This window comes from Leopardus geoffroyi, chromosome D1 (genome assembly GCF_018350155.1).
Source record: "Leopardus geoffroyi isolate Oge1 chromosome D1, O.geoffroyi_Oge1_pat1.0, whole genome shotgun sequence".
NCBI lineage: Eukaryota > Metazoa > Chordata > Mammalia > Carnivora > Felidae > Leopardus > Leopardus geoffroyi.
In genome coordinates this window covers 30,569,787-30,592,963 of record NC_059329.1, presented here as the reverse complement: position 1 = coordinate 30,592,963, position 23,177 = coordinate 30,569,787, and the positions used below count along the sequence as shown (strand labels likewise).

Sequence of the window (23,177 nt, the reverse complement as noted above, 5' to 3'; positions counted from 1 at the left end):
TGTAGCTTTATTTCCTATGAAGTATTCATACCATAAGCTACTTCACCAATGTATCTGGACAGTCTGAAACAGTGCCTATTAAATTAAAGACACTTAAATATTTGTTCTTACTGAACCAGTGCTCTAAAGCCTCACAACTAAGGTTCTAAACTGGTTCTTTATTACCAGTGGACTTATGGTTAGAGTGAAGCTTCATATCTGATACTAAGAAATCAAACTGAATTAAGAACACCAATCTAACCAAAAGTTCTCAATTTTTTCTTCAGGGTAAACAAATACAGAAACTTTTTTTTTTAATTTTTTTAACGTTTATTCATTTTTGAGAGACAGAGTGTGAAGGGGGAGGGGCAGAGAGAGAGACAGAATGTGAAGCAGGCTCCAGGCTCTGAGCTGTCAGCACAGAGCCGGATGCAGGGCTCGAACCCACGAATTGTGAGGCCATGACCTGAGCTGAAGTCAGACGCTTAACCGACTGAGCCACCAGGTGCCCCAAGAAACACAGAAACTCTTAAAACATTAGACATAGTAAGGCTGTAGCAGATTTAAAAAAAAACAAAAACAAAAACAAAAAAAAAACAAAAAACAAAAAAACCCTGAGGCTCTGAAAGATGAATATTCCCAACCTCTTAGAGTTCAAACCAAGTTTACCTGTTTCTAAAACACTTCTAAACTTTCAGTAAAGAAAGAGATTTTTGTAAACTTCTAATGCACTTTTAATCAACAAATAAACTAATTCAACTAACCAGTTAAAAATTCTCTTAACTTCTCATAAAATCACTTCTTTTGATGTAAAACTCATATAGTTAAAGTGAGCCATCTAATAAGGGGAATGAAATGTAGATGTTTTGCTGGTAGTGTGAGAGGAATGGTGTTTAAATTACTTTCAAATGATTTGGATTAAAACCAATATTGTCTCCCCAAGGTCCAAATATGAATCACATGCAATGCTGGGAAATGAATCCAGAATGCCTAACACCCACGATGCTGTGATCCTTCCTTCAACCAGAAAAGTATCTGAAAGGCTACAAACAATGGAGCCTTCCCAAGATGCAGTGGGTGGTTTTCTTCTTCCCAGTACATGGACTGATCAGCCTTTCAGAGAACCAGCATTTCATTCTGTAGGAATCTGAATCTCAGATTCAGATATCAGCTATAAAGCTCAAGGTTACTTTTACATTTTACCTCTGAATGTCTTCACCTATACCTGTTCCTAGCTGCTATTTCAGGTGCCTGTCTAGTGCAAAACAGCTGTAATTCTCCAAATTTTAAGTTGCTGTATTTTGAATGATAGATGGTTGCTTCTCAGAGAATCCAATCCACAGAGATTATAGTTGTACAACTGGGCATATCTTTAAAATAATATAGCCCCATCCTCAAAGCAGTGATGCTTAGCAAGAATCATGCAATCCTTTCCTTCATGCATACCACAACCTGAGTATATATGTGCTCTGAAAACACATAGTCAATATTTTTTTATTTTATATCTGAAAACTGAAAACAAATTGCCTTCACAAGATGAACATTTAAAGAAACGTATGTGACTCTTATGTTAATCAAAAGGGGGACCAGGGGCACCCGTGTGACTCAGTTGGTTGAGCATCCAACTCTTGATTTTGGCTCAGGTTATGATCCCAGGGTTGTGGGATCAAGCCCCACATTGGGCTCCATGCTCAGCATGAAGCCTGCTAAAGATTCTCTTTTTCTCTCCCTTTGCCCCTTCTCCCCACTCATGCTCTCTGTCTCTTCAAAAAAGAAAAAAAAAAAGAAATTAAAATGATCTTTAAAAAAGGGGGGGTGGGGGCAGGTTAAGTAAAAGCTGAGATTCCTGTTTCCAGCAGTATGGATTAGATATTTCAAAAGGCCTTTTCATTCCAATAACAAGGTCCAATGCACACCATAGTTTCTAATATACCTCTGGGCTCCCAGGAGATGGGGGGATCTGCAAAATAAAACAGCCACAGGCTGAAACCAGAAAGATAGGTGGGGGTGTGACTCTGAGAGCAAATGCTCATTTTTAACACTTTAGTGGGGAGACTGTGCCGTTGGGCCAGCAGGAAGGCAGAGAAGCTGAGCATCTTCAAATAATCCCAGGGACCCTCAAAGGAGTAAAGCCATCCCAGGTGGCCACTGTCTGGTGGAAGCTACTCTCATAAGAAGCATCATAAGGTCAGACCCATATTTCCACTAATAACGATCAACCAAGTGTCAGCTTATGAATAAAGAAAAACAAACAAACCAACTTAACAGTCATAAGAGGGGCGCCTGGGTGGCGCAGTCGGTTAGGCGTCCGACTTCAGCCAGGTCACGATCTCGCGGTCTGTGAGTTCGAGCCCCGCATCAGGCTCTGGGCTGATGGCTCAGAGCCTGGAGCCTGTTTCCGATTCTGTGTCTCCCTCTCTCTCTGCCCCTCCCCCGTTCATGCTCTGTCTCTCTCTGTCCCAAAAATGAATAAACATTGAAAAAAAAAATTAAAAAAAAAAAAAAAAACAGTCATAAGAAACAACACACATTATATTTTGATCTCCAGGAACTTCAGATACCTAAAGTATCAGATAAAGATTATAAAACAGCTACACTTGAAATGTTTTTTTGAAAGGACTTAGGGGTGCCTGAGTGGCTCTGTCAGTTAAGCTTCTGATTCTTCAGCTCAGGTCATAATCTCACAGTTCATGGGCTTGAGCCCCACATACGGCTCTGCACTAACAACGCAGAGCCTGCTTGGGATTCTGTCTTCCTCTCTCTCTGCCCTTCCCCCACTTGCTATCTCTCTCTCTCAAAATAAATAAAAATAAACTTAAAAAAATTAAAAAGGACTTAAAAATATGAGCAAACAAAAGAGACCAGATTATAAAAAGAACCAAGTAAAAATTTCAAAAATGAGCAATATAATTGGTGAAAAAAAAAACTCTATGTATTGGTTAAATAACAGATTAGACACAGCTGAAAAAAAGAGCTGTAAATCAAAGCTAAATAAATAACCCAAAATAGCACAGAGGGAATATGAAATTATGACAGAAAGGTTAACAGTCTTGAAAGATAGAATGAATATATATCTGATCAGAGTTACAGAAGGAAAGAATTAAGGAACAGAAAGTAGACAGTATTTAAACAAACCTTAGAATTTTCAGCAAAGACATAAAGTCATAGATACACAAAGTATAGCAAATTAACAAGGAAAATAGTAACATTTCAGAATGCCAAAGACAAAGAAGAGATCTTTAAAGTAGCTGGAGAGAAGACAGGCAACCTAGAAAAGACTGAGGATATGATGAACTGAAGCACAGACTTCACCACAGTAATAATGGAAACCAGAAAGCATCTAAGTTACATATTCCAGTTTCTAAGACAAAATAACTATCAACCAAAAATTACACATCCATAAACCTATATTTCAAGAAAATAAATATATTTTTATATATGCATAAAAGTGAATTGAAGATCAAGAGGCCTACCTTCCTGAAGGAAATGAGCTTGAACTTCCTAACCAACCTTCCCTCTCCAATCTTCTTGAATATCAGATTAATGCTCCTAAAATCATATGATCATATCACTTCCCTGCTTCAAACTGCCACATTAATTTCTAGAACCTACATAACAAGATCCAAATTTCTTAGCCTGGCATCGAAAGCACTTTACAATCTAGTTACTCCCCAATGTTTTTTACATGGACGATCTGGCTCCTTAATTTACTAACTGTAACCTTAAGTTAGGTAATTAACCTTTCTGAGTCTCAGAATCATCATCTGCAAAATGAAAGCTATAAAAACTGACTTCTGAGATCAATTAAAATAGCCCAGGTGAAGCTATCAGCACATTGCCTGCCACATATTTTCAATAAATGGTAGGTGGTATTATTTCTTATTATAACTCATTGGTCCTAAAATACAATGTAGGCATTTCCAACTCCATGCCTTTGCTCAATATTTCCTTCACTTTACTGGCCCCCAAACCTCCATTCCCCCCAAATCTGCACTAGGTAAATCAAAATTATCCCTAAAAGTCCAGCTCCTTCTTGAAATTCTTGTCTACCAGGCCAGAGCAAGTAAGTGCTCTCACTTCTAAACACATTAAAACATTTTCCAAAAATGCTACTCTGTTAACTATCTAAACTGTATGTTTCTTCTGGTTTAAAGAGGTGTTCATCTTAGATTTTCCTGTTTTACTCATGGAAAGCTTTACAGCCGTGAAAACAGAGACTGCCAAATAAATATGGATTGGCTGTTTAAGTTCTAATACCCTGGTAGAGATACTTTAGAGGAAAAACAGGGGGGGGGGGGGAGGCAGCTGTCTTAGGATTCACTGCATTCTTTGTAACCTTCCAGACAGCTGTGCTTCATTCTAAAGACATTATACATATTCCTTACAGAAAAACATCAGACAAGGAAGTCCATGGTGGGCAGGAAGAAGTGATAAGGATACATCAGCTGACAGCTCTCTTCAGGAAACATCTTTCAGAGTCTATTTTCCAAGGAAGTCAATTTGACGTGGTGTTCCTCTCACCCAAGACAAAGAAAACAGTTTTCCAGGAGTTGCCCAGCTAGCACAAAGGAGGTGTTCAATAAATGCTGGCTGACTCTGAACAGGCAGACCAAAGCAACTACTCAGATTATTTTGCTTGTTTAAACAAAACAAAAAAACAAAAAAACAAGAAAACAAGGTAGTGAGGCAGATTTTCTCATCAGCTCTTTCAGTTTTCCAGTTAACCATTTGCTGAGGATGCCACAGTTGGCTCCCCCACCCAAAACCCAGTAACAAACCTCTCAAATGAGTCACAAAGCAGACATGATCAAACAACTGAATCAGGTTAGCCCCTCCCTACTTCATTCACTGTGGTGGACATTAATTAAGGTTCACAATCAACATGCTATCACATTGAACTAAACAAAGTTTTTCCATTTTAATTTTTTTTAAAGTAGGCTTCGTGCCCAGCATGGAGCCCAATGCGGGGCTTGAACTCGTGACCCCAAGATCAAGATGTGAGCTGAGATCAAGAGTTGGATGTTTAACTAAGCCACCCAGACTCAAAGTTTTTCCATTTTTTTTTTAAAGTTTATTTATTTATTTTGAGAGAGAAAGAGAGTAAACTCATGTGCAAGGGGCAAAAAGAGAGGGAGAGAGAGAATCCCAAGCAGGCTTCACACTGTCAGCATGGAGCCCGATGGAGGGCTTGAACTCACAAACCGTGAGATCATGACCTGAGTCACCCAGGCACACCAAGTTTTTCCATTTTAAAAGAAAATCTTTAGGGGTGCCTGGGTGGCTCAGTAGGTTAAGCATCCAACTTTGGCTCAGCTAATGATCTCTCGGTTCATGAGTTCGAGCCCCACATCCAGCTCTGTGCTGACAGCTTAGAGCCTGGAGCCTGCTTTGGATTCTCTATCTCCCTCTCTCTCCCTCTCCCTCTCTCTCTCTCTCTCTCTCTCTCTCTCTCTCTGTCCCTCCCCAACTCACACTCCGTCTCTCCCTCTCTCCCTCTGCCCCTACCCGACTCACTCTCTGTCTCTGTCTCTCTCTCAAAAATAAATACACGTTAAAATAAACTTAAGAATTGTGTGGGATCTTACTTATGCTTCATTACAGAGAAAGAAACCTGGCTTCTCAGACCATGAAGGAAAAGCAGGAAATGACCCATAGCTTAAATAAAAACGTAATAAATAAAAATTAAAAAATAAAAGGAAAACTTAAAAAAAGAAAAGAAAATCTTTACTACTGTCAAATCTAAAATTCCACTATTTTATCTATCAGAGGCCAAAACAAAATACAATTTTTTTCATTATTAAAAAACATCCTCATTAAAGAAAACTTGGGGGGAAAATAAAGAAAACTTGGGAAAAAGACAAAAGAATCAGCCAGAAAAAGAGAAAAGTAGAAAACAATCAGCCATAAGACCTACCACTCAAAAACAGCACCTATCAACATTTTGGTTCATTAGATTCCAGGGGTTTTTTTCCCCCTAAGCATAAGATTAGTTTTTGCATAACTGTAATCATATGTATATGCTAATCCTACCTGCAGCTTGTGTCACTTAAATTATTCATCAACATTTCTCCATGTTTTTTTTTTCTTCTTAACCATGTATAACTTGCATACATGGTAAGATTTTTAAATTAAACCAAGAAATACTTACCATTTGCTTTCTTTCACAGAAACTACTGCAGTAAAAACTAAGAATTCTCAAAAGTTCCTGGGGCCACTGGAGCTAAGATACATAAAAATGCCTAGACACAGAGGAAGTACTTAAGATAGTTAACTGACTTAGAAGTGACAAAGAGAATATTTACTATAGTCATCTCTAGAAAGATACAAAAGAAATGAAATTAAGCCTCGGTTTCTAATGAGTTTTTAGTGTCATTGAAAAGATAGAATGTAGGGGCGCCTGGGTGGCGCAGTCGGTTAAGCGTCCGACTTCAGCCAGGTCACGATCTCGCGGTCCGAGAGTTCGAGCCCCGCGTCGGGCTCTGGGCTGATGGCTCAGAGCCTGGAGCCTGTTTCCGATTCTGTGTCTCCCTCTCTCTCTGCCCCTCCCCCGTTCATGCTCTGTCTCTCTCTGTCCCAAAAATAAATAAACGTTGAAAAAAAAAAATTAAAAAAAAAAAAAAAAGTTTGATGTTTCTACACAATCAACATTGAAACTGCCACTGAACATATGAACTCCTCATGGGAAATATATAACATAGAATAGATACTACCTAAAAACAAAGAAAACACACCACTACAAAATACTACAGTATTCCTTTAAATCAGAAACAAGGGCTAATTCTCAGGAAGCTTTCTGTATGTCATGAAAAGTGGCAAAGAGGCAGTAAATTAAAGCTTTAGATCTCCATATAGAGTACTATGGTGGATACTGTCCTTGCTAAACTAGGTGTAAAAGAATGTGCTTACCAAAACTTTCTTTCAGGATCTCTTTATACTCCAGTGAAGCTATTTGCATATATGGTTAGCATTCAGAGGGTAGAGAGAGCTCTGAAATCTGTATTCAACCCTAACAGCATCATACTCACACCGCCTGATTCTAAACATATCTTAAAAAAAAAAAAAAAAAAAAAGAATCCAGCTTCATGAATAGAGTATCATTCAACAGACTCCATACATCCTCACTTCATTCATACACATATTTTGTTTTCTTTTACCCCACTTGTGCTTTGAAAAAATTCAAAGAATTTATGGAGAAGGAATCTGCTAATATCACATCTCTAACAGCTGCTAGCTTGATATACTAAATCCATAGCTCCTTCAGTTACATTATGTGTCCATTTCAGAAAGTGTGCTTAATTACAAATCTGGTTTCTTTCACAACTGTTCTAAGCCTATCCTACTAGGCTTCCTTAAGTGCAAGTTACACAGACCTTAGGGGCTGGTGTATGATAATTTTGTCTGGATATAATACTGCAATTATTTATGATTAAGTACCTCTAATAGCTATCCATTCAGTCTCTGAAGCCTGAACTCATGAATAAATGCCTATCAACAAGTCATTTGAGAATGAACAGCTGATTTGAGGCACTGCATAATGCAGGGCAGGTGTTCTTTGTTTTTCTGAACACACACACACACACACACACACACACACACACACACACACACATCTGATAGCAATTATATCTGCCAGAAAATTTAAAAGGAATTATAACATAAAATAAGTCATTCTTAAAAAATGGTTTAGAATACTTTTCAAATTTTTTTCCAGGAAATTTTAATTTTTAGATTTTGCTAAACTTAAGCACACAAGCTTGTTTTATATCAAGAATACAAACTATTACTGTTTTAATTCTAAATGAAGCACTTCTCTCTAGGACATCAAAAGATTTGGAAGCCAAAAAATATTACTACATAATCATTCAAAAAAGCCATGTGGCATAACATTTGTAAGGTTGAATTGCACCTGTCACCAATACAACAAAAGAATATTTTATATGCAAATCACAAAGCTTTGAACATTTGATAAATTGTTAAACTGATGCATAACAAATCGACTGTCAAATGAAATGATACAAGTAACCACAAATTAAATTAACAGAAATAGTTCAAAACTCCCAAATTTAAAACGCATAGGCTATCACCTTGAGCAAGTTACTGCATCTCTCAGTCTGTTTCTTCATGCACAAAATGAACAAAATAATTTTAGCAATCTCTTAAAGTTGTTAGTAATATGAAATGAATTACATATTAAATTCTTAAACAGCCTGGCAAAGGTTAATAAAGAATGTACTGTATTAGGAACAACAACAAAAACAATGTATTATATCAGGAACAATTTTTTTAAAATGACAACGCTGAAAAATAATAGTATTTGAAAAGAATAATCATAAAAATAAAAAAGACACAGCTGTCATGACCTGCGGAAGAGTAAAGTTTTCAAGGTATTACAGTATGTTTAGAGTACACACAAAATAAGAGAAAAAGAGCTCCTTACTGAAAAAGATAGCTATAGCCCCTTAAGGTGTATTAATACAACCTACCACCTTGATTCCTTGTCATTAGTCCTATTTTGCAAAATTTTATTCTTCCTCCTATGCTCTGCAGGTAAATCCCAGCCCTTAATATCAAGAAAGCCACAAAACCTGTACCTCCAGAAAAACAAAGTAAAAAGTTTATGGTATACAAAGTCCTTAGCATCTTCTAGTTTTATTAACAAGCAACCAAGTTGAAATTCAACTGCCAAATGTGTCTACAATAAAAACTGCAAACTTTCATGTGAACAGAACTTTTCAACAATGGGGAGTTGTTCCAGTCTGTGAATAGGACAGTGTCAGTGTGACCAACAAAGCTGGGAGCTGGACATTCCTGACACCCTTGTCCCCTGGCTAGCCTTTGATCATTTATATCTCCCAACCACATGTTTTTGGAAATCACTTTCGGGCAAAGTATATGACAACACCTACCCATATCCTGAAACTTATCCTTCATCATAGAGCCCTGTTTCCACAGCTTCTGCCTCAGACCCTCACTTTTATCTACCACCATTATGAACATTCCACAAGAATGAACATCAAACACAGGAGTGCTTTGTTTTTCTGGTCTGTCCACCCCCACTCCCAAACAGTCACTTTGTGTTTTAATTTGTATATTCTGGAAAACATCACGGGATGACAACAGCAACTGAGCCAAACAATAAATGACCTAAGAACTATAAGACCTCATCTGGTTACCTGAGGATGTCCTCCACAGAAGTGTTGTGTAGTGTACTTTAGGTAGACATGGGTTTCAGTCTTTACTACTCACTCAGGATGCAGTCTTGGAAAGGTGGTTTGACTTAGGTCTTAGTTCTCTTATTTGAAAATGGGTTAATAAAATCCACCTCACAAAGCTATTGTAAGCTCTAAATGAGAAGATTTCAAAGTGCCTAGTATATAGTACATGCTCACTAAATACAAGCTACGTTAGACCCTCCATCCAACTGTCCTGAGACACACAAATCTAAGAGAATTCTGGACAGTGGAAAAGACAAAACAAAACTCCGAAGTTTGTCAGTGTGACCTGATGAAAACGGCCAAGATGCTATTTCAGGGTAAGGGTCTGCAGGGTCTCCTGGGCCAGGCTGGAGACAAAAAGGATACTTGATTGAGATCTATGGCATTTTATTTCCCCCAAAGGAAAGCTGGGTTTGCCCAATTCAGTTCCTTTGTTTACAACAAGAGAGAAATGAACAGCACATCCCCAGAGGGCTGTGACCAAGAAGGCAGGCCTCAGAGTTGCGCTTCGCTGGTACTTCGGAAGGCCCCTCACTGTCGACTTCTAGGCAACGCGCTCGCTCCGCAGTGTGTTCTAGCAAGTTCCGAGCCCACGCCTAAGCTTCCACCTTCTTTCCAGAGAGCGGTGCCCACCGCCCGGAACCTGCCCACCGCCCGGAGCGAGCTACCCGGGCCTCGCACCGGCCCCTTGCACCCCCGCAACGACCCGGCTGGGACCCCGCCCAGAGGCCCCCGATCGACCCCCTTCCGCCGGGACGCGGGCGCGCGCCGCTCCTCCGGCCGAGCCCCCAGAGTCTCCGGAGCCGGGACCGCTATTCCCGCCAGGAACCACTTCAGTCGCTCCGGGCCCGCTCTGCTCCCATCCGCCCCAAATCCTCCTCTCCCAAAGGCAGAAACATGCACACTCACCCCTGAAAAGCAGCAGGAGGAAAAAGTCAGACAGCCGGGCGCAGAGCCGGACCGTTGGCCGCCGCCTCAGCGCCATGTCTAGGGGAGCTGAGGGGCCGCGGACGCGCGGCGCAGCTAGGCTTCCCCGCGCGCATGCGCCCTGCCTGCCGGGGCCCCGACTACCCGCCCCTAGTTACCATAGCGACCACCTGGACCAGCACAGCCGTCACCATAGTAACAAGGGACGCTGAAATTTGGTCGCTATGGATTCAGGGATGCTCAGGACCCAAGCACATGAGGTCTCATTCAACGAATTTGATGGGAGGAGATAAAGAAACGTGTTCAAGAATGGGGCGGGGTAAATTTCCATAGCTATAAAATGAATGGAACACTACAGATCAGAGAAGGAGCACTCAATCAAAACTTGGAAATGAAGTATTTCCTCAAATTATTTCCACAAATCCTTATTCCACAAATAAGGATGCATTCTAATTGTCTTTAAAGCATTATAGCCTGCACCTCTTTTGAGTCCCTGATTCCAAATGTGATAGAAGCAAAAAGCGCTGAAATCTATTTAAAACATAAGCAAGACATATATTATGCAGAATGTAAAAGCGATGTCTTTCTGGAGCGCCTGGGTGGCTCAGTCGGTTGAGAATCCGACTTCGGGGGCGCCTGGGTGGCGCAGTCGGTTAAGCGTCCGACTTCAGCCAGGTCACGATCTCGCGGCCCGTGAGTTCGAGACCCGCGTCAGGCTCTGGGCTGATGGCTCAGAGCCTGGAGCCTGTTTCCGATTCTGTGTCTCCCTCTCTCTCTGCCCCTCCCCCGTTCATGCTCTGTCTCTCTCTGTCCCAAAAATAAATAAACGTTGAGAATCCGACTTCGGCTCAGGTCATGGTCTCAGGGGTCCTGAGTTCGAGCCCCACATCCATATCTCTGCTGTCAGTGCGGAGCCCTCTTTGGATCCCCGTCCCTCTCTCTCTCTCTGCCCCCACCTCCGCCCACATTCTCTCTCCCTGTCTCTCTCTCAAAACTAAACATTTTTTTTTAAAAAAGTGATGTCTTTCAACACAATACATAGTTTCTGTGGTAGATCAAAAGCATGATAGCATGCCCATAGTTTATTCTGCTGAAAAGCAGGATGATAATTCTTTGCTCTGATTTCTCAATATTGGAAAATGATAAGGCTAGGGTAGAAAAATGGAGCAGAATCTTATGAAGACAAGCAGATAAGATGAAGAGAAGGATAAAATGTACTGGAAGTTGGACCTAGGGATGCAGGAGATTTTGAGTGTCACTTACTACCATGGAAATTCTTGGGGCGCCTGGCTGACTCAGTAGGTTGAGCACCCAACTCTTGATTTCAGCTCAGGTCATGATCCCAGAGTAATGGGATCAAACCCCATGTTGGGCTTCATGCTGAGCATGGAGCCTGCTTGAGATTCTCTCTCTCCCTCTGCCACTCTCCCTCTGTCTCTCTCTCTGAAAAATAAAAAGTACTGTGGAAAAATCTTGAAATAGCTTTTATTATATCTAATATAGAAAGTATACCTAATGCTTCAGGAAACAACAGAGTGAAAACAGAATTCTAAGTATAGTTATTAGTAAAATATGCCAGAGTTTACAACAACAAATATTTTTTATATATTTTTTAATTTTTTGACATTTATTCATTTTTTGAAAGACAGAGAGGCATGGTGCAAGCAAGCAAGGGTCAGAGAAAGAGGGAGACACAGAATCCAAAGGAGGCTCCAGGCTTTGAGTTGTCAGCACAGAGCCCAACACGGGGCCTGAACCCACAAACCATGAAATCATGACTTGAGCCAAAGTCAGAAACCCAACCGACTGAGCCACCCAGGCACCCCTCCAACAACTAATATTTTTTAATGTTTAACTTAGTGGGGGGTGCCTGGGTGGCTAGTCAGTTGAATGTCCAACTCTTGATTTCAGCTCAGGTCATGATCTCACAGATCATGGGATCAACCGCCACATCAAGCCCCATGTCAAGATCTGCACTGAGAGTGCACAGTCTTCTTGGGATTCTCTCTCTCCCTCTCTCCCTCTCTCCCTGCCCCTTCTCTTTTCCTCCGCTTGCATTCTCTCTCTCTCTCTCCTCTCTCTCTCTCTCTGTCTCAAAAGTAAAATAAATGAATAACTTTTAAAAATGTTTAACTTAAAGACTTCATTTTTCACACAGTCACCCTACATTTTTTTTTAGCATTTAGTATTTTTAGCTTTCACAAAGTAGGAAACTGTGTGTGTATAATTCGCATATATACCAAATTATGAACGCCAAGAAACATGAAATAAATTGAGGCTGTTGCCAAGGACATTCTTCAACTGTCATCACTTTATGATCTTCTTTATAACTTTTTATAATTGCTCAAACCTTTGCAAGTGTGAATTAATTACATTTTCAAAATTTCATAAAGACAGAATAAAAACTTTAAAAATAACTCAACCACTTATTATGATTTTGTCTTTCTTTTCTTAAACCCTCTTTCTGTTCCAGTTGTCCATATTCCAAAGTCACAAATAAAAATATGTGAAAATTATATTATCATGGCAGCCTTTCTCCCTTCATCAAACACAACATACAGGAATTAAAAAGAGAAAAATTCTTCTTAGGCCCACTGACTTTTTTCCTTTTGTTTTCTCTTGTCTTATTCCCTTTAGTTCTTGGAAATATAATCAGGCATATTTGCCTAACTAAAAGAACCATTTTGATTACCTGGGAAGTATGAGGTGTCTGACTGTGGACGGAATAGTTTTCAGAAACTAGTGCCTCTTTTCTCCTGCTTGATTTCCTGTGCTTGCATTGTGACATGGTTCTGTCTGTTAAATGGTTTTCTCTGTTAGGGAATCTTTTGAAATTCAGAACAAGACCACAGAGAAAGGCTCCATGAATATTCTATATGGAACAGAGGTTCCTATGAGAGCGGATGCAGGTGCTTCATTGTAAAACATTGATTTTCCTCCACAGATGGAGTCTGCATGTCATGGCTGGTGGTTGAGACACAATCCTGGAATGGAGCCTAACTGGTGATGCACCAGGACAGGGTAGATTGCCTTTGGCTGTCAAGTGATCTGCTTCTTCATATGATCTAATTATTCCCAGGAGAGCTTTGGCCCTGTTCAGAAGGGAACCAGAGGTCTGGAAGCATTCAGTGAGTGAAGCTGTGGCGTCTGTGCTTCTATCACTACATTATCCAACTGAATATGCTTGTTTCTAACGTGTGATTTACTAAGGAGAGATTCATTTCTTAAAAGAGTTCAGGGAACTAAATACACTTGTGCTAAACTTGAACAAAAGCATGTGCAGGACTTTTCAATACTAATGCAAAGTGTAAATCAAGTAGCAAAGAGTAGGGTTTTCCTGTGAGAATCACCTCTAAACAAACTGGAGAGGTCCTGGAATCAGCAATTACAAGAGGGGAGACATAAACTCTGAAGTCTGATGGGCAATGATTCAAATTCTTGGCTTTTGTAAAGTTGGGAAAGTTACTTAATTTCCCTAAGCCTTAGATTCCTTGTCTGTAAAATAAGGATAACAATACCTACCTCAAGTGGTCATTGTGAAGATCATGTGAAATAAAGTTCCAAAACATACTAGGTGCTCAGTAAATATCTGTTGCCTGTGCCCCTTCCGTTTCCTACTATTTTGGCTCAGAATGGGAAAAATGACTACAATATTCCTGGAGAGTCTTGATAAAGAAAAGTACCTTCAGTCTGCAGTTGGGTCAAAGAGAATGAGAAGCAAAGAGGAACTTTTACATCAATGTGTATTTGTTCTCTCAGTGTGATTATATTCTTAAAAAGTAACATGGCTATGGCTTCTGCCCCTTCACTGTGCCATTATACACCTGAACAATCACCTGAAGTCAACCCTCACAGCATGATGGAAGTAAGATCCATTGACTAAGGGAAGTCTGTGACCCTAGAGTTATTCTATAAAAGCATTCCTCTTCAGGGTTTATCAAAGATCCTGTTGCTCCATCTTACCTCCATTCAAGTTTCCTCTTCCTTGAAATATTTCCAACTCTGGTCTCTCACATGTTCTCCCAACTATCAGGTCCTGCTCCTTCTCTTCAAAGTATTTCTTTAATTTCATCTAAATAGAAGGATCCCCCCGCAATCTAAGGAAACAGTAAGGGATAAAACCTTCACCCCTTCTAACGAGATGTGCTGCTCATGCTATATGAGGAAGGGAAGTTCTTTTGCAGTTCAATTTATTTGCAAGGTCCTTTCTTTTGTAGTGGCACAGCTGAGAAAGGTCATATTAATGCCAAAGTTTTGGCTTAAAATGTCTTCCTAGAGAGACACCTTTATAAGAAGCTGTTTAGCAGCCCTTTCATATTTCACCGAAAAGAGCCTGTGTGTTCGTGTGCTAGAGTGTGTTAGTGTGTGTTTTTGTGTAGTGTGTGTTTAAGTAAACATATCATACATGCCATGGGTGAAAGAAAGAGTCACTTACCTCTGCTACAGGAGGAATTAGAGTGTCCCATCACCATCAGCCAAGGTCTCTTTACTCACCAGTGGACCTGAAAACACAGCACAACAAACAACACTTAATGGACAATTTCATGGCCACAGTGGAAACCTAACTAGGGTTTGCTGCTCCAGGGCTGAGGGCCCTAAGAACTGTGAATCCCAAGTTCCCCTGTTGAGGTGTCTGCCTCAGTTCTTTCTTCGAGGAAGTAGAGAAGCAGGGCTTGGCTGGATGCCCTATCCAGACATGAGAGAAAAGGTGTTAGGGACAGCTAGCAAACAACACTTCCCAGACCACCTTTAGGAAGGACACCTGTGATGAGATAAAACAGACCAGTTCTCTCCTCTGCTTGCCCTGATGAATATTTCCACTGGTCTGGGGAGAAGATGGGAAGCTTTCCCTCATCTGTGCTTCAGTACTGAGGACACCAATGAGCATGAGCACCAGTGGGGATTATCGTGGAGCCAGACTGAGGAGCTGATTCAGGGGAAGGTGTGGAACTAACAGTGGGTAGAGAGCATATCTGCAGCTCTGCAGTTCAAGTTGTGTGCCTCCAGGATGCTCCAACAACTTTGTTTACAGATTGGAGATATTTTTATCCCAACCTCCAATTAGAGGTAATTTTCTTTTCCTACAAATTGTACCATCCGGTGTTTACTTCCTGGCAGCACCAAAGAGAGACCAGGGCCTCTGCTATTCTCCCTCTTTCACTGCAGGGAATCTTGCGCCTCCTTCGGAGTCCCTTCGAGGGTCAATTCTCTACTGCATAGTTTGAGGAAGAGGCAAGTTCTTCCTGATGGCCTTGGGTCCAAGCGTTTGACCTGGTAATTTGTACTGATGGAAGGATCTTTTTGTGGTTGCCATTGCAGAGATTCTGGAGATCCTGTTCCAGGACTGGAAATAGTGGGTATTTCATTCTATTTTCCAGAACTCTAATGTGATGAGGATTATGCCACAAGCCTTCCCCCCCCCCCCCAGAGATTATTCAATACCAGGCCTCTTAAGCAAATGATAAGGGCTCTAGAGAAGACTCTGAAGTTTCTATTTAATCTCATGGAATTGTATTCCCACAAAATTTGGGATTGGGAGGAGTGGGTGTGTTTGGTCTTCTGTGATGATATCAGGTACTCAAGATACTCAATAGCAATGCAGAGATTTACTGCAGTTGGGAGGCCACTGTAGCCTTACAAAGGTCAGAGAACCATCTCCTAAGAGTGTCTACAGTCTGCACCCTTTATACTCTGAGGTCTCCCCTTATTCCTATCAGTCTTTCCAGGCAGTATTTTGTCTTCTGGCCAGGCCTTGTTCCCTAGAATTGCACTGCCTAGTGTAGTTCAAGCCTAGCATTAGCAGCTGCTGAGGACAGACTCCCAGAAGAGGTGGGGAGCTCTGCTAAGCACTAAGATACTCCTTGTGCACCCCCCACAGCAATGGCCACCTCACTGCCACCAGCCTAAAGCAAACTGCATCAGTTTTCATTCAGATTGTTAAAATGATTTGTAGGCACCTGCCTGTATCTTCTATCTCTAGACTTTTCTCTTCAAAATTGTGAGTAGCACAGGGACTAGAACATTGGTAAGTGCTCAACAAATATCCATGGAATGAATGCCTATAAGACTCTTGCATCCTATAAACCCAATATCAGCTCATGTTGTTCTGTTTAAAATTCTTAAGTGGCTCCATATTACCTTCAGAATCCAGTTAAAATCTCTTCTATAACTAAAAAAGTCATGGCTGAAATAAAGAAGTCCTTTGGTCATGAATAACATCATGTCAACATCTCGTATTACACCCTCATCTATAGCCTTGAATCTAGCTACTCTCAGTTATTTGAACTTCTTACTGCTTGTCATGCTCTCTCAAGCCACTGGAGTAACCTACATGGTCCCTTTTGCCTACATTGTCTCCTCTTCAGCCCACTCAGTTTTCTAGCTTTCATGTGTCTTTGAGGAACCACTTCAAACATCACATCCTCATGGAAGAATTTCTTGACCACATTGTTCCTTCCAAGATGATTTTTTTAAAGAATCTATTACCTGGATTCTATGATTCTTTTTTTAGAAGTTTACTTATTTATTTGGGGGGGGGGGGAAGGGCAGAGTGAGAGGGAGAGAGAGAGAATCCCAAGCAGGCTCCATGCTCTCAGCACAAAGCCCAACATGGGGCTCAATCCCACTCCCTCCAAGATGATTTAGGTGCCCCTCCTCTGTCCTTCCATAATACACTATGCTTGCATATATTTTACACTTCATCACATTGTATTCTAATGCCATATTTTCTCTGTGGTTGTTTTCAGACTTCTAGAATTTAATAGTTTTCCACCCTCCTTCTTTTCTAATATACACCTTTGAGACTACAATTTCTTTCTAAATGCTGCATTATCTGCATCCCAAAAAATTATGCTATATATTTGCCTTTGTTGTCACTTGGCTCCAAGTATTTTCTAATGTCCTATATGATTTCTACTCGACAATTTGTCATTTAGAAGTCTGCTTTATTAATTTCTCAGTATCTGGGGACTGGGGACTATGTGGCCATTACTGACTTTTAGGTTTTTTTTTAGTATTTATTTATTTATTTTGAGAGAGAGAGAGAGAGAGAGGAAGCAGGGGAGGGGCAGAGAGAGAGGGAGAGAGAGAGAATCCCAAGCAGGCCCCATCTTCAGCACACAGGCTCGATCTCATGAGCCAAGAGATCATGACCTGAGCCAAAATCAAGAGTCAGACACCTAACTGAGCCCCCCAGGTGCCCCTACTGACTTTTAGTTTTATTGCACGGTGCCAGAGAACAAGGTCTGTGTGAAATCAGTGCTTCATATTCACTGAGAGTGACTTTACAGCTTAGTGAGGGTGAGTTGTTTTAAATTTTTTTTTCAACGTTTATTTATTTTTTTTTTGGGACAGAGAGAGACAGAGCATGAACAGGGGAGGGGCAGAGAAAGAGGGAGACACAGAATCGGAAACAGGCTCCAGGCTCTGAGCCATCAGCCCAGAGCCCGACGCGGGGCTCGAACTCACGGAGTGCGAGATCGTGACCTGGCTGAAGTCGGACGCTTAACCAACTGCGCCACCCAGGCGCCCCATAGGGTGAGTTGTTTTAAATGCTTCCTGCATACTTAAAAAAAAATGTATTCTCTAATGGTTAGGTATAAGGTCTTTTATATATCCACTCAGTTAAATTTTATTGTGCTACTTGAAACTTCAATATTTTTGCCTCTTAAAAAAAAAAAAACGTTTTTTAATGTTATTTATTTTTGAGGGAGAGAGAGAGAGAGAGAGAGACAGAGTGCAAATGGGGTTGGTGCAGAGACAGAGACACAGAATCTGAAGCAAGCTCCCAACTCCTGAGCTGTCAGCACAGAGCCTGACGTGGGGCTCCAACTCACAGACTGTGAGATCATGACCTGAGCCAAAGTAAGATGCTTAACCAACTGAACCACCCAGGCACCACAATATTTTTGCCTTTTTTTAAAAAAATGTAGCTAGTAACTTCTGGGAAAGATTTGTTAAATATTACACTATGATTATGGATTTCTCATAATTTCATTACAATTCTGTAGAAATGCTTTTTGTTCTTAACTACATGGCGTATAGGCTCAAGAGTGTTGTACCATTCTCATGACACCATGAAGCACTGAGGCTTTCACCCTCTCCCTGTCTTCTCTCCTCTCCCTCACTCTCCCTCTAGCTCAACCAGAAAAATGCTATCCTTGTCTGCTTCAGAGCAGCTTCTTCTATTCTCAAGTTCTTTGGAGCCTTAGCTACTCTCCCAAATAGGCCTAGTAAACACTTTCTTCCAAATAAACATAGTCTTCTCCATGAATAAAATCATGGCAAATGCAGCTATCAATATTGCAAAACACATGTGATAATTATGCTTTCCACATCATATTCTGCAATTGGAGGACCATGAGCTCAGTGCAGGGCTTGTGGTATATCTCTACATTTGTCCTCCTAAGGGCCAACTGCATAGTGGTTGCTTAATAAACATGTTAGAATGTTAAGTAAAACACACTTACATAGGTATCACAAGGACATATGTTACAGAATCTCCCACAAAGATTTTCAGAACAAAAGAATGTCCTTGTGCTGGGGCACCTGGCTGGCTCAGTTGGTGGAGCATGTGATTCCTAATCTCAGGGTCATGAATTCAAGGCCCATATTGGGTGTAGAGATTACGAAAGAAAGAAAGAAAGAAAGAAAGAAAGAAAGAAAGAAAGAAAGAAAGGAAAAGAAAAGGAAAGAAAGGAAGAATATCCTTGTGCTCGGAATGATTGAGGAAATCGTCACCTTCTTCCAGATTGAGGAGATCTAGAAAAACTGTATAACCTTGGGAATCACCTTCTGTCATTTAATTTTCCATCTAGCACACATTATATTGTGTATGTTCTTGTACGAGTTAGGAACCAGAGATAATAAGGGCACAGTTTCTTTCTTCATGGAGCCCACAGTCCAGTGGGAGAGACAGGAACAAAAATAATTATGCCTTAGGTGTCTAGTAACTCACAGAATGAGCTGGTATGGATATCTACTGCTTTACTGAACCATGCAGGGAAATTCTGAATAGAGTATAACAGAAAAATTAAAATGCATATTGAGCTTGAAGTAAAGAAATAAATCCTCAAGTGACAGTAACAGGGAGGAATTTAAAGCCAAAAGAGTAGCATTGCAAACCAGAGCCTTGGTGGTGTGAACAGCAGGAGGAGGGAGCCCTAGAACTGGGGGAGCCATTAACACCCATGTGCATGAGGGGGCATGTCCTACGACCCACTGGAAGCAGGGCTTTGGAACTGAAATCCTGTTCTGTCAGGGAAAGATGGCTAGAAAAAAATCTCCATCCATTGGTTTCTGCCCTAAGGCTCTGGGGAAGAAAGAAATCAGTTTCCTAGGAGAAACTCAAACTTCCAGACCTATGTCATATTCTGGTGTGTGATGTGACTTAACTTTATCTCATGGGATGGAAGTCCTCAAACCCCAAAATTAATGTAAAACCTTTTCCTTTTCCTTTTTTTTTTGTTACCATAGTCATGGAGGAAACCTTTGGACCAACCAGTAGAAGCAAATGCACAGCTTTTCCTGGCATGTCCTGAGAACATACAGGGCCCCCACAGAATAAAACAATCCCTAATGAAGACTTTAACAGTAAGTGTACAAACCCCAGGAGGAAATCACTTGCCACAGGCAGAGTCAACACACATAACAAGCTGGAGAATCAGCACCTCCAAATCTTGAGACAATGAAACAACCCAAAAGAGATAATAAAATAAGTAGGCTTACAAAGTTTAGAGAGATAAAAGGACTAGAAAACAGAGAAATAAAAGGATGCTGGAAAAGAATAAGCAGATAAGGAAAAGAGCCATATGGAATTTCTAAAAAAATGAAACATCTGGGAAAAAAAAAAAAAAACTTCAGTGGATGAATTAATAGCTGACTGAAAAAAAAATTAGTGAAATGAAAGTTAGATCTTAGAAAATTACCAAGGATGAGGCACAGAGAAGTAAAGACATGAAAATATGAAAAAGATGTTAAGACACGTGCAAAACAGAATAAGAGTTGTGTAGGAATAAAGTGAGAACAAGGAAAAGGCAGTCATTTAGGAAGTAATGGCTCAGAATGTTTTAGAATTGATGTCATAAATCCCTAGTTTGAAGAAGCTATCCTAACACAACATCCCATGATAAAGAAAGCTCTCATTTTGTTTAGTCACCCCTAGCCACATGAGTCATTCCTAGACATAATAGAGTGAAATATTAGAACCCCAAACTAAAAGAAAAATCTCAACACTAGTTATGTTGAAAAGGTAGGCTATTTACAAGGAAACAGCAATAGTGATAGCAGAGCCAGGAACAAAATGGAATAATAGCTTCAAAGTGTGGAGGGAAATGAGAAGTCAGTCCAGGATTCCATAACCAGCTCAATTATAAAGCTGAGCAAATCCTTAATCACAAAGCACTCAATTGGGGCTCACAGTATACCTTACTGTGTTCTGGCCACTGTCAGAAATTCATCTTTTTCCTGTTCCTTTTTTTTCTTCCTCTCCACTTTCCCATTTCCCCTCTTCTCTTTTTCCTCTCTTTCTCCTTTTCCTTTTGTTTGTTTGTTTGTTTGTTTTTGGTTTTGTTTGTTTGTTTGTTTGTTGTTACTCTTGGAGCAAATCAGCCACCATCTTCCACAAATTAGGCAGGACTGGGAGGAAAGACACCCAAACTTGGCTACTGAGTAGCCCTTGGTTAATTCCTTTCAATTCTCTAGGATTTATTTTCCTAATTTTTTGTCATGACAATTACATATCTCTGTCCCTTACAGATTCTCTGTGATTATTGAAGTGAAATGGCAGACAAAAAAGCCTTTTGGAAGAAGGAAAAGCAAATGGCACACAAGAAGAGGACTACTTATTCTCTTCAAGGAGGTAGAGAAAGTTTTCCAGCCACTTCATTTTCTCCTTCTCCTCCTGGCTGGCTGGATAATCTCGTGTTGGAGTCTCTCCTGCAGCAGACATGGATAGTAGAGCCAGCCCTGCCAGTGCCTGAGATGCCAGGCTGGGTGAAGCCTCCTTCCTGAATAAGAAAGGCTGCCTAGTTCCCTATGCAGGGGCTGAAAAGTATTAACTGTGGCAAGGAGGATTAGTCATATGCCACTTAATTCCTGTTAATCAGGATTGAGGGGAGCTTGTGCTTGTAAATTACAGATGAGCCAGCTGCCATCCTGAGGTCCTGCTGGGCTGGACTCTGCTGGGCACAGTGGGCACAGCGCAGCAGGACTCTCAGACGCCTGCTGAGCCATTCTGGCCCTCCTTCATTTCTTTTGCCTTCAAGTTCTCTCCCTCTCCTCTTTCTCCCCATCACTTCTCAGATTTGATTCTCTTTCCTATCATTTATTATTCCTACTCTTCCACTTCTAAGTTAACATTCCTTATTTATATTCCTTTCTCTGACTTACATTTTCTCTGTTTTCTCTGACTTACATTTTTGTCTTGTTTTAAAAAAAAAATTCAGCTGAGTAAATTTGAATATTTAATTGGTTTTATTAAGTCATTCACGAATCAGGCAGCATCCCATCCAGCAAGTAGAGAGATGTTCCAAGGAGTTGTACAATTTTTATACAGGAGGGTAGGGCAAGAGGTTATTAGCAAAAGAAAAGAAAGGTTTGCTCCAGGCCAGGGCATCTCTTTTGTGAAGAGGGATGAGAGTTTTCATTGAGCAGATGACCTCACTAGTGCTGATCAGGAAATTTCAGATTGACTCTTTAAAGGTCACATTCCTGGGAGAGATTGAAACTGTAATTAAGTCTTAGTTTGCTATTGTGAGGGCCGATGGCTCTATTTTGGGCCTGTCTCTTTTGTAATAATTGCCCTCTTTTGGTCAGCCTAAGAGGTGTGATCACAAATTAAGGCACTAGTGCCACTCTCAGCTACTGCTCTGTGGTTCTTATGGTTTTTCACTGATCCTCTGTGTGATATTCATAGGTCATGACGTTTTTTTGCTTAATCCCTGTGATACTCTCAGATCACAACTCTGGGTTCACAATCCTTAAGTCAGTCATGCTCCTTCTCCTCCAACATTCTAGTCTCAGGTAGATCATCCGCTTGGTAGCTATCAGCTGTGAACATGCATTTAAAGCTTTTGAGATGAGGGGCGCCTGGGTGGCTCAGTCGGTTGAGTGTCTGACTTTCGCTCAGGTCATGATCTCATAGTCTGTGAGTTCGAGCCCCGCGTGGGGCTCTGTGCTGACAGCTCAGAGCCTGCAGCCTGCTTCGGATTCTGTGTCTCCCTTTCTTTCTGCCCCTCCCCCACTCATGCTCTGTCTCTCTCTCTCTGTCAAAAATAAATAAACATTAAAAAATTAAAAAAATAAATAAAGCTTTTGAGATGATATAGCACACCAGGGAGATCATAGGCAGGATAATTCCCAATGTTTGGAGTGTACTTTGAAGCCATTGTCCCCCAAACCCAAAGCAATCAAAATCAAATGAGTCAAAAAAAGATCTTGTTTAAAGGAATCACTCCTTCAGGCCAAATGGCTGCTCAGTGATCTTATGTAATGGGGTTTCCAACCTCCTCAAAAGTGTTGATCGAGGTATAGCAGATGGCCATAGCACAGGTACCTCCTTGCTCAGATAAAAGATAATCAGGGGCTATCCTATTATCCAGAAGAACATTGACCAGAGAGTCTAGGGAACTTTGTTGGGCTGCTATTACTTCAGCAGCAGATTCTGCAATAAGAATTAAGGAGAAGTTCCTCAGTGTGCCTGCATGGTTCAGTTGGTTAAGCATCTGATTCTTGGTTTCAGCTCAGGTCATGACCTCACGATTTGTAGGATCAAACTCCAAGTTGGGCTCTGCACTGATAGCATGGAAGCTGGGATTCTCTCTCTCTTCTCTGTGCCCCTCCCCCACTTGCATGAACTCACACTTACCCATGTTCTCTCTCTCAAACTAAGCAAATAAACATTAAAAAAAAAAAAAAAGAATTAAGGAGAAGTTCCTGATCAAAGCCTCATTTATATTTGTTCCTAGCCAGGGAAGGAGAGTCCTGCCAAAAGGAGTGAATCCTGAATCACGAAAGCCTTCATATACAAACTTCTGCTGCTCTCTTCCAACTTGAAAA

At 40.8% G+C, this 23,177-nt stretch overlaps 1 protein-coding gene across 2 annotated transcripts in view; it reads right to left on the bottom strand.

Annotated features, from left to right (window-relative positions):
• Nucleotides 1–23,177, bottom strand: part of JAM3 (junctional adhesion molecule 3) — a 123,702-nt gene that overhangs the window by 73,896 nt on the left and 26,629 nt on the right. Inside the window, exon 2 of one of the 2 annotated variants that reach the window (XM_045483529.1) lies at nucleotides 14,557–14,623. In XM_045483529.1, the coding sequence (XP_045339485.1) occupies nucleotides 14,557–14,593 (37 nt within the window). In that variant the 5' untranslated portion in view covers nucleotides 14,594–14,623. Of the gene's footprint in view, nucleotides 1–10,103; nucleotides 10,244–14,556; nucleotides 14,624–23,177 lie in introns of those variants that run through there. The other variant, XM_045483528.1, reaches the window with a different exon arrangement.